General features: G+C 49.7%; 1 protein-coding gene across 1 annotated transcript in view; it reads right to left on the bottom strand.

The window, feature by feature from the left end:
* LOC125443630 (E3 ubiquitin-protein ligase MARCHF6) overlaps window positions 1-12089 on the bottom strand; it is a 101783-nt gene that overhangs the window by 68846 nt on the left and 20848 nt on the right. Inside the window, exon 2 of the mRNA XM_048515869.1 lies at window positions 7154-7250. Within this exon, the coding sequence (XP_048371826.1) occupies window positions 7154-7250 (97 nt within the window). The remainder of the gene's footprint in view (window positions 1-7153; window positions 7251-12089) is intronic.

Raw genomic sequence — 12089 nt, forward strand, 5'->3', positions numbered from 1 at the left:
TGCCTGTGGAATTGAGAGCCATTGGGATGTGCACCGCTGAAGAAACCAAGGGATTTAACTCATTGGATGGGTTCTCCTCCAATTCATATGCTCTCCACAGGGGATCAGTGAATTCTAGAATCCGCTCCTTCCAAATAATATTTGGTTCATGTAGCAATAACCATGGCATGCCCAGGACAATGGAATGTTTGGCCACCGGCGCACGTATGCAACTAATCTGCTCCCAATGGTCAGCTTAACGAAGCGAGGACAGGTTGCGCTTTGAATCGAGCCGGGCCCTCGGCTCCGAGTGGGCTGCCGTCCATTTGTGTGAACGGTATGGGTTTTTATAGAGGAACTCGGTCTAAACCGAAGCTCTTCAGCCACTTGGGGCCGATTAAGCAATGGGAGCAACCAGAATCTACGAGGGCGAGGCTAAAATACGGTATGCTTAGCAGGGTTGGCCAGAATCGCTTGAACAGTAATGGGGGCGCTGCCTTCACTCACCGCGATCTGGAGTAGGATCCACATCCATGGGCCGATGAGAGGCAAACTGCCACTTCCCTCCTCGGTGTCACCTTCGGTAACCGCTTTAGGCGAGGCCGCTGGAGGAGGGCCGTATTTCCGTGGTGGCTTGGCAGAGGTGGTGCGTGGGGTCGGTGCGGTGGGCTTCTGTTTTTCGGGCAGTTGGCAGCCAGATGGCCTGGTCCCCAATAAAGGCACAATCCTAAACGCCGACGGCATGCTCAGAGGTGGTTTCGTAGAGACGGCTGGGCTTGGCTTGCGAAGTTGCAGAGGTGGTCGAGGGCGGGTTTCGGGCGCCGTCGCCCCTGCCAAAAGCGAGCGTAGTCCAAACGAGCCGCCACTTGCGATCCCAAGTCGATCCACTCAGCTTATAGTGCTGATACGGATGAGAAAACACCATCTCGAAGTTTTACATCGATGGCATCAGAGAAGTATTCACATTTCATGCGCTCAGGCCACCGAGGAAGTCGAGCAGCCGCTGCCCGGAACTCACGAGCAAATTCGGCAAAAGAACGGTTGCCCTGTTGAATAGATTTTTATGGTACGGATGGCTTCATTTTCAGCGCTCTGGATCTTGGAAGCGGGCTCTTAGGGCTTGAAGAAATGCAGCCACTGTGCGAGTATCATCCGCCTGCAGCTCAAAAAGGGTCACAAACCAGTCAGCAGCCACCCCGGCCCAGGACAGACCCGATGTCCCGTATTTTTTCACGCTCAGATCGATATAAGTCATCATATTCCTCCATGTGTGCATCGAGTTGCAAGATGAAGTAGGGGAGTTTAGAAGCGGTCCCATCGAAACGGGCAGGGATCGGGGGGCCTGTAGTATCCTCTCTCCACGGCCCTTGGAACCCTCTGGGGCTGCGGTTGCACCGGTTGGGGCGGTGGAGCAGGAGGGGCAGGAATCGGTGGAGGCACGGGGCCTGGTGCCGCTGGTTCCCCGCTGGAGTAGCAGGACCTTGGAAGGCGGCAGGAGCGCCGAGTAGCAGGACCCAGAAGCTGCCGCCCCGATAGGACGGGCAATGGTGTCGGGCGCTCGGGTAACGGTGTAGGCGCCAACTCGAAGTCATCCTGTCCCGCTGCTTCTTCAGCTCCTGTTCTAAGGCAGCTAACTCCCTCTCTTTGGCGAAGTCAAGGCATCTTGATGCGTTGCGTGCAAAGCTGCCTTCTCCCGCTCCAGTTTGTCAAGTTCGTCCCCGCTGAATAGCTGCAGTCAATTCACCTTGCGTCCGGATGGCCTTAATACCTTCGCGTTGACGTTCCAGGTCCATCCTAGAGTGCTCTAGGACCTTATTGTGGATCGATAAATCTTGCATATATTGCCGCGTAACGCTGCGTCTTTGGCTCGGTCCAATTCAAGTTGGACGCCTTTTGCGCTGTTGTTCACGCATCTTTTGCAGGTTTTCACGCTCCTTTTGCAGCTGTTCTCGCTCCTCCTCCCATAGCTGGCGTTCACGGCCCACGCTTCTTGGGCATCTCAGTCGGGCCACTTCTTCGTCCCAATTTTCTTTGGACGGGAGGGGAAACAAATCCGATGGGGAGGCAGACTTTCCTCGGATTCCTCCTCATCGGAAAGTAGCACCTCCAGTCCACCGACGGCACTTCGCTGGGCTCCTCTTGCGCATCAGCTACCCTACGTCCGGGATCTGATGGGCCAGATTGGGTGTCGGTACGGAGCCCCCTTCCAATCATCGAACCCGATCTCGACAAGGACCCGGTGTTAACTGCAGTTTTAGGACGGGCTCCGGTGCTATGCCACTGAGGATTCTTGGGAGCATCATCGAAATACGAGTCCAGGAATCGTTCTATTGGTTCCTGGGTTGCCGCATGAAAAGTGGTCAGGCCCATCTCCTCCGAGACAGGGTGCATCTGAGGTTTGTAATCCACACGAAAACGGGTAGAGATCCGCTCCACAGCGCCCCAAACGTCTCATGCCACTCCGCATGATCGCTTCCGCGTCCCTCATCCCAACGAAGTAAGGGAAGACTCGTGTCGAGGCGAGGACGGGAGAGAGTTACCAGCGAGACCCGTTCCCCCGCTGGTTTCTCCAAGTCAGGAAGGGAAGGCTTGGAACCCTCTATGGGGGCTACCGAGCCTTCCTCAGTTTCAGGAATATTCAACCTCTGCATGCCGGAACACCAGAGGTCCACTGATTTTAGAGGTAAATGAAGATTAGGTTTCCTGCCACAATGTAAGGAATTCCATAGAGCAGAAATAAAAGGCTTTGTTGGTTGAAAGACCGTTTATTCAGACATCTTAGAAAGCTCACGTACACGGCGTGGCAGGAATGAAGTCTTCCCGCCAGACCCACAGGTTATAACTTTCTCCGTCCCATCCCCCTCCCGGTTTCCCCCGTCCCATTCTCATGGGAACGGCATGCTCATCTCTCTCCGTGAGATAAGGCCTCTGCCAGAGAAATCGCAGCCGATTCTGGCCCATCGCCCGAGCTCTGGAATCTACTCAAGGCCAAGCGGCTGTGCTGAGAATCAACACCATTGAAACCTTTACACGGATCTAGCCACAGTGATCCATGCAACGGTCATCTCCAGATTAGACTATTGTAACTCGCTCTACGCGGGCCTTCCCTTGCGTTTGATCCGGAGACTAAAACTGGTGCAGCATGCGGCGGCGCGTTTGCTCACAGGCAGCGCCACCTGGGAACACATCCAGCCTGTGCTGCGTCAGCTGCATTGGCTCCCAGTAGAGTTCCGGATCATCTTCAAGGTGTTGGTGTTGACCTTTAAGGCCTTACGCGGCCTGGGACCATCGTATCTTCGAGACCGCATCACCCCATATGTCCCTGTACGGCCTCTTCGATCAGTTGAGGCCAACCTACTTGTGGTCCCTGGCCCCTCGGTGATGCGGCTGGCCTCCACACGGGCCAGGGCCTTCACGGCTCTGGCCCCGGCCTGGTGGAACGCTCTTCCTCCAACTGTCCGGGCCTGGCGGGACCTTGGTGAGTTCCGCAGGGCCTGTAAGACAGAGCTGTTCCGCCGGGCCTTTGGAGGAACCGGCCGCTGATGGTGCCTCCCCCTTTCATGGCCCTCTGCCTCATGGCCCTCTACATCTGGGACCTGCCATTCCTCCCTCTTGGGGAGAGGATTTCAAATACGGAGCAGCTGGATTCCATTTATATTTATTATTGTATTTTTATTGTATTATATTTATTATTGTATTTTTATTGTATTTTATTGTATTGTATTTATAAGATTTAGCTTTTACTGTTTTATCGCAGCTTTTAAAGATTTTGCCATTTTATTATGTTTATTGTTGTACACCGCCCGGAGCCCCTCGGGGATAGGGCGGTATAAAAATCAAATAAATGAATGAATGAATGAATGAATGAATGAATGAATGAATGAATGAATGAATGAATGAATGAATGAATGAATGAATGTGAAGGTAAGCTTCGGCTAAGTCTAGAGAGGTCAAGTAGTCCCCCGGTCTGAGGGCCTCTGAGACGGGATTCCATTTTGAAGAGATAGAAATTCTATTGTGTAGCCGTAAGATATCGTCTCCTTCGTCCACGCGTCTGAATGGTCATGGTTCCATGCCTGCTGAAAAAGGAGACGGCCTCCCACTGGGGGGTAGTCAGAACTTGGGTGCTCCCTCTGTTCTGACATTCTTGTCAAATCTAGACCTGAAGTTCTCTCTGCCACGAAAGGAACCAGATCCCTTGTTCGACCAGTAGTTATTCTTGGAGTACCTGGGAGTCCAGGAAGAAGATTTCCTTGATGGAGTTGGAGATGGATTCATGAGTTCTCTTCAGCATTGCATCTGGAGGATAGAATCCATGTATTCCGGAACCAGATAACGTTTTTTGACAGAGGTCAAGGCGTGTTTGTTGGCAGCTGGAGCTTCCCACTCCTTCTTCTTCTTTTAAATAAAATACTCTGGAATTGGGAACACCAGCCGGGGGTCCTCATCCTGGGGAAAATAATGCTTACTGCCCTTGGGGCAGCCTTTGATGGGAGGGTGGGAAGAGGAGGCTCCTGGGACCTGGGCATCCTCTGGGTCCTGGAGATCCAGAGCAGTTATAGTTTTGGCAATGAGGAAAGCTAATTCCTCGTCCTTGAAGCACTTGTGGGAGTTATCGGGTAGAGAAGGAATTTCTTCAGAGTTGGAAAAACGTTCCCCTGAAGGGTCATCCTCATCAGCGCTGGGAAAATGCAAAGGATTTGTGGATGAGCTCCTAGTATGCTCCTTGGAGAAATCAGGTGCTGGTGAGGGAGATCTAGGGCAGACTCTCGCGTTCCCGTGAGGAGGAGGAGGGTCCCGTTGGGAAGATCTATGATGTTCCCTATTAGATCTTTGAGATGATTCTGCTGGACCCAGCGATGGGGAGCAAGGGTAACCCCTAGACCCATACGTAGATGCTTGTGTTGCCCCTATAGCAGTTTGGGTGGAAGAGGAAGACTCCCCAACCTGATGGAACTGCTGCAATTTTTCCTCAATTGCCTTGTTTAGAAAGCTCGCAAAATCAGAGGGAGTGAGAGATTGCCAGTCAAATGGGGCTTCAGCATCAACCAAGTTGACCCCCTCCTCTAAATCCACGTCTGCCCTTCCTTCGCCATCCTCATGCTGTCTGCTAGGAGAAGGGACTGTAGGGGGAGCAACGCTGCTGCTTAGGGAGGCTCCGCTCCCATCTAGTGAGCGTAGAAACGATTGGTCAGGCTGAGGGGAGGGGGGAGCTTCATCCATCTGTCCCCTGGAGGGGATGTCTGGCGGCACGCTCGTCTGCTTGTTTTTCCCTGTTTTCTCTGCTTGGAGGGGCATTGCAGCCGAAGAGGCGGAGGGGTGCTTCTTGGAAGTCAGCTTCGCTGGCCCACGATCCTCCTCAGGACAGCTGTGAGCCGAAACAGCCGCTTTCAATGTTGAGCCAAGAGGACCGGGTTGCCTCCGCAGCCGATCGATGGAAGTAGCCCCTGGGGGGTGAAAAACACTGATCGGCCATTGCGGATGGCACGTAGTTTTGGCGGGAAGGAGTGTGAGGGAAGGTGGAGGGGGGAATGACAGGGCCTAAGTCTGAGGCCTACACTAGTTCTAACCAATCCACCCAAATCCACCAAAGGAAACCCTCTACTCACGCATCCACCGACAGAAGACAAACACCAGACAAAAGTTATAGACAGGAGGACGGGTTGTTAGGAGAAAAGGCACTCAAGCAGGATTCTGGGGCAGAGACCAAGAATTTCGTGCGCTCCCTGGCGAGGCAGGAAAGATACTGGCAAAAGGCAGGGTCCAAGCCTCGAAAGGAAGTGACAAAATTCCTTTTCCTGCCTCCCTGAGCTGGGGTGGAAAGCACCCATCAAGATGCCTTTCGCCTCCAAGAGAAGGTACCATTTCACATTTATAGTAATACAAACATACAAAGCGAAGAAAATGAAGTCAAGCATGTTCTTTAAACATCTTCTCCTCACTAATAGTGAGCACATTTGTGGCACATAAACGTGAAGATCAAGGGCACTGCTCTCCAGAAATCACAAGCACAGATGCTACGGTAGGGTTATAAAAACAAACGGACAGGGCAGCTTCCAAATGGCTATGTACACTGTGGGGCAAGGTCAAACTTCCCTGCCTGGTAGTAGCCCTCTCACTGGTGGATTCCACATGGGCCATTAACAGAGCCCCCGAAACGGCCAAAACACCATCCCAGGAGCGCCATTCGCATGGCTGTCACCTCCCAAGTGAGGCAGTGCTGCGCTTCCCCCAGCCGCTCAAAAACAGTGGTGTCCACCCAGTGCTGAGCGAACAACACCGGGTGGAAGGCGCCATTTTTTGGCACACCACTTTTAAAAAACTTACCTCCTCTTCCCTGTGAAGCTCCATGGGGACGAAGGGACACACCTCCTGGGCCCCGACCCCAGAGGCGTCACTATGGCCACAGGGGGGTGTCCCCTCATCTCTGCAGAGATACAGAGAGGAGAGAGGGAAAGCTAAAAAAAAAAAAAACAGCACACCTCTGTCCAGAGTCACTTCTATGGACCGCGGTGGCCCTGGGGCCACGCACACGGAAGCGTGCGAAAGGCCCCGGGGGCCATTGCTAGTGCACCACTACTCTTAAGGCCTTGTGGAATGGGCCACTGTTCCACAAATTTCCTGAAAAGCTGTACCCAAGGTCTAAGGAACTTCCAGAATAGCATTCCACAAAGATTGGAAGGTTGCTGCCAGAAAAATCAGTACACTCAGAAGTCTCTTTGGATTCTGGCCACAGTAAATGAGAAATAATCATACAAAATGTAAGCTTAAAAACTCAAATAAATACATGCCTGCATTAAAAGGTAACTCTTGTAAGAAAATTAATTATACCCATTTATATGTGGCAATTATACAGACATGAGATGCCCACTGGCCTCCTGTGTAACTCCAATGTCTGTCTGGGGATGAGACCAACATAAGAATTCTTTCTTCCCTCTTATCATCTGCCCGCTTCCTGCCCACGTTTGTATGAAAGCTTGTTAAGTTCTACAAACCCTTGATCAGTTTTTCTTACCTTGTGAAATCTGGGGTGGGATTTAAAGATGCTAATGTGTACCTTAGCAAGAACAAAATGAAACACTGTTTCTCTACTCAACTGCTCTAATGTTCATAATCATGCCAAGCCACAAGTGCTATTCTCTATGGACATATATCATTGGTAAAGAAAGCTTACCATTCTTGATGAATGAATTTAATACTGCCAGTGCATACACATGGATGATAGAGAGGCTTCTCGGGAGTTCCTTCAGATCGACATACCCGGCAAATATCTGTTGAATACAGAATAACCCAGAATCAAACTAGAATATGGAGAATTTTAATTGGGAAGAGCTTTAATGTTAAGGCAGAATCATGCAGGAAAAATAAATATGATACATGGAATAGAAGACAATAGTGTGATCTATCTAATTAAGTAAAAGGATCAGGAGTTATGAACAGAACCAGCCAGTAAGGGCTTTTTAAATGTAAACTCAGAATGCAGCAGAAATGTTTACAAAGCATGGCAATAGTTATGACTTTTGATGACCACCACACACTTCACATGATCTGAAATTGATAGGGAAATCTACTTACACAAAATTGAAAACAAAAGATGTTGGCATACTTTGAAAAACAAGCTAGATTTTTATAAAAAGCTATCTAAAGCCGAGCAAACAGTAGCTTAGATGTATAGATGAGCAGTTTGGAACCAGAAAAGGCATGAAGCATCTCAATATGGATATGAGATAAAACAGCAAAAGAATAAGACATGCTCACACCTGAGAAGATAGCACCAATATGTTGTTTCAACCAGCCTTTGAAATACTATCTTTAATTTAGAAAATGTACATGCCACTTCTCCAAAGAACCTATTCAAGGTGACTTACAAGTCAAAACATGTATTTAGTTAGTACATGTTTAACAATGAACTTCCTTCCACCAACAAATTCAAGGTGGCACTTGTGGTTCCCTGTGCCTACATCTTATCCTCACAACAACTCTGTGAGGTAGGTTAGACACTGGAAGAATGAATAGTGCAATGTAACCTAGCGAGTTTCACAGTGAGTGAGGATTTAAAACTGTATTGCCTAGGTCCTAGTAGTCCAATACAAGCACTACACCATACTGGCTCTCTTGTTAACATAATAAAATACATAATAAATTATAATCAACAAACAGTTAAAAATCTAGCCAGAGTTTTAAAACAGTACAAAACATTCAGCAACCAAAAATGATTCTTATAAAAACAGTCCTCACAGTAGCAGCAGACTATAAAAACATTTTCAAAAGAGTAATCCTCTAATTACAAGGGAAAAAGAAATGTTTTGCCTGCGTGCCCAAAAGGGAATGTGGCTGGCCCCAGGCAAGCCTCGGTGCTCAAATTACTAATGTACTCATGAATCAGCATAGCATACCTCAGACCTTGGTCCACAAAACTACTCATGCGCTCATTAAAAGAAATTATGGCTAAAAATGAAAGACTAAATAAGACCACATAATAAGTTTGTGGCTGTCCTCAAATTTGAACCAGGTACTATTTACATGCCTATTACATTTCCCAATGGGGACCTAAGGCTGCTGAGTGTCTGCCCCAAGCTTCCAGGATAGACTGAGGATTCAAACCTGGGTCCCCCAAATCCTGGTCTAATATACTACCCACTACAACACACTGGCGTCACACGGGCACTTCTGGCTCACACTACACCAGAGCAAGAGACAAGGCTTTTCTAAAAATAACCACAGTTTTTCAAAGCAGCAAACTCTAAATGGTGTGGGACATGGACAATATACCACACTAAACTTTCCCTTCTCACTTAGACACAGTGAGAAACAGACTTTTCTCTGTGATACACCTCTGAAGATGCCAGCCACAGATGCAGGTGAAACGTTAGGAACAAAATCCACCAGACCACGGCCACACAGCCCGGAAAACCCTCCAGAACCAGTTGAATCCGGCTGTGAAAGCCTTCGACAATACATCTAAATGGTCCCCTGTTCATATGGATTAACAGGATTATCCAAAACAATTCTTTATACTATAGCCCTGTGATAGTTACAAACATCTGAGAGAATGAAATATCTTCAGGGAAAAGGTAAAACTAGGTCCGGGTCCCCAGCCCAGCCCACAGACACCTTTCCTTGCACCACCTCCACCCTTGCTTGGCCAGGGGCAGATCTGACTTGGTGTTTGTCACAGCAGGTGGAAGAGCGCTTCCCTCTGTCTCTCTGACCTGGCTCAAGTATTGCAGCGTCATGATCTGCCCAGTTCTGGCTTGATCCTGCCATGTCTCCCAGGCGGAACAAGGGGTTCTCTTTCCCTTCTCCACCCCTCCTGTCTGCTTTTGCTTTACTTTCGTTTCCCAGGCAAAGCCTAATCTGCTTCTCAGACTCCTGATTGCTGCTACTCTCCACAGCACTGGGGAGTGTGAGTTGTTTTGACTAAAGCGAAGGCAGTGCTGTCTCTGGGCTGTGGGCCTGGGGGTGGCCCAACACCCCCTGGGAACTGCTGTTCAGGGCTTGTGTTGCGTGATGTGGAGGGGTGTGATGTGAGGTATAATGGTGCTTAGCCTTTAGTTCTAGCAATAGAAGTCTAAATGCTTTTCCTCAACGCTATTTCATAATAAAGAAATCATTTGAAGCCAGAGTCTCATTATTGAACAGTCCAAGCGCACGACAGTTTGCCAGAACTACCCCAGTGCCCATCCTGTTGAGAGTGCATGGTCCAAGTGACAGCCATAGCCAGTGACTCCAAGGCAGAAGGAAACACTGTGCAACCAACTGAGGAGCCTTGAAAAAGGAAACACTGTGCAACCAACTGAGGAGCCTTGACAAGGAGCCTTGAAACGTGGAAGGAGGGAACCCTTCCAAATAGAATGGGGAAAATGGAGTTTTGGTGAATCCTATCCCTACAAGACCCGATGATGCCAGCCTGGACGGTTTTCCATGGCTTGGGACCTTCACAACGCCATGTGATCCACCTCAGGCCTCGTGGCGGTACACCCCGTAAAGGTGCCGCTGGGTGGGAGCAACCCGGAATGAGGCTGAGCTCTTAGAGTTCACGGAGACTCATCACTTGGTCATTATGGATCAGGTCCTCCACCACTTGGAGATAGAGAATGAGACCCTTAGGAGGGAAATGAGCGAGATGCAGTGAGGCTTCAGAGAAATGGCGAGGCAGTTCGAAGCACTGTGAGTACACCCCCCTGCGCCAGGCTCTGTAGAAGCCCAGCCACCAGTGCAAAGGGCTCCTGACCAGCAGCTGGTGTAGACAGCGCCCGGTTCACAGCAGGGGGTCCCATTCCAAAGACCACCCCCAGAGCCAGGTGTTACCCTCAGGGAGGTGGGTCAGGAGCTGAAGACATCTTTTGACCATACATGATCCATTTGGATAAACTGCCATTTGGATATGCATGACTGGGCAGCTTCATTTGCATCTGAGGAACGTCGTGTACACCATGTGGGAGTGCTACTGGAAGGGGAAGCAACCATCTGGTTCATGCAGCTATATGAAGTGAGTGCACCTGAGTAAGGAAACTTTGATCAGGTTATGCTCACGGGGCAGAACCGTTTTGAGGATCTGTTTCAGGAGGAAAAAGCCTGTGCACAGCTGAAGCAAGGGACCTAATTGGTCACTGACAATGCCTCCCAGTTCCAGCACTTAGCCTGCCATATCCGTGGTCTGAAGCTACTCTAGTGATCTTTTTAAAAAATGGTCTGGACGCAGAAAGGCTACAATGGTCCCTGGGGCAGGGAAACCCCGGACTAATCACAGGATAGAGCCAACTGGAGGCGAACACAGAAGGGCGCCTGCAGGTGGTGAGGGGGTCCAAACAATGCCAAGGGAGCCCCAGCTGCTCTAGCTGGGCAAGGGCCCCAGCAAAAGGGGAGGTGAGAAAGTCTGACACAAGAGAGGAGACAGAGCGTGATGGCTGCTGCCCTTTGCTGTGGGGGTGAGGGCCACATGATTGCTTCCTGCCCCCAGGCTGGCCCCTGCCCCACCCCTGCCAACAGGAGAGGTAGTGAAAAGGAAAAAGACCTTGCCTAAATCAATCAAGATTAGTTCAGCACCTGCCTCACCGCCGGGTCTGACAACTGCTGCACCAGACTCTGCACCAGAGACTGAGTCCTGGGCCAAGGATTTGACAGATGAGGAGGCAGCCCATCCGGCAGCTGCAGGGAAACAGTTTTCTCTGCATCAGATGAATAATTAGAGGAAAAACTGGTAAGACTATATCCTGATTTAAATGGAAACCAGACCCTGCTGTCAGGATGAAAGTTCAACTGGGCTTCAATATCACCATCTCAGAAAAGTCAAGACACAAATGCTGCAAGCTCACTGACCCTCCTTGCAGACGGAATTGCAACAAAAAACCCAAACCTCCCTGACTGAGGAGTCAACTAACTCCCCGACATCAGTTGAGATAATACCAATGATAATGACCAGTAAGGCACCATCTTCAGGGAGGGCAGGAAAGCATTCACTAAACCCTTAAGAAACCTTTTGGTAAGGACATGGGGGAAAACTGCCTGGTCTTGAGTCAGAGCATGGAAGGCAGAAATTATTGCCAAGTGGACCTGGATGGAAGAATGCAAGAGGCCACCTTGAGGTCATTCCAGCAAGCACTGAAAAATGTCCTGTAAAGTAGCAGTCCACAGCAGTCTCAGAACCTGACTCTCTAGAAAATCTTTCCCATTTATATCCATAGGATTTTCCAGTGGATGCTTTCCTCACCTGGGCAATAATCTCTAGCATCTGTCTAGAGAATTCTAAGCCCCTATGCCAGGGGTAGGGAACCTGCGGCTCTCCAGATGTTCAGGAACTACAATTCCCATCAGCCCCTTCCTGCATGGCCAATTGGCCATGCAGGAAGGTGCTGATGAAGAATTGGACCCTAACATCGGAAAACGAGGTTCCCAGCTGTGTTGAAATCAGTCTGGATGTGTCTCCCCTTGTTTGAAAGTCAAATCTGAGTCTTGAGGAAGCCATCCATGTACCCCTTCCACCAACAGTACAAAACTTGGAAACCAAATTTGGCGGGGTCAAAAAGGAGCCCGTAGTATTACTGATGTGCTCTCCTGAGCATTCTTTGCTATCGGAATAGGGGGAAAGGCATAAATGAGGGCATTCT

The sequence above is a fragment of the Sphaerodactylus townsendi genome, linkage group LG14 (assembly GCF_021028975.2).
Source record: "Sphaerodactylus townsendi isolate TG3544 linkage group LG14, MPM_Stown_v2.3, whole genome shotgun sequence".
Lineage (NCBI taxonomy): Eukaryota > Metazoa > Chordata > Lepidosauria > Squamata > Sphaerodactylidae > Sphaerodactylus > Sphaerodactylus townsendi.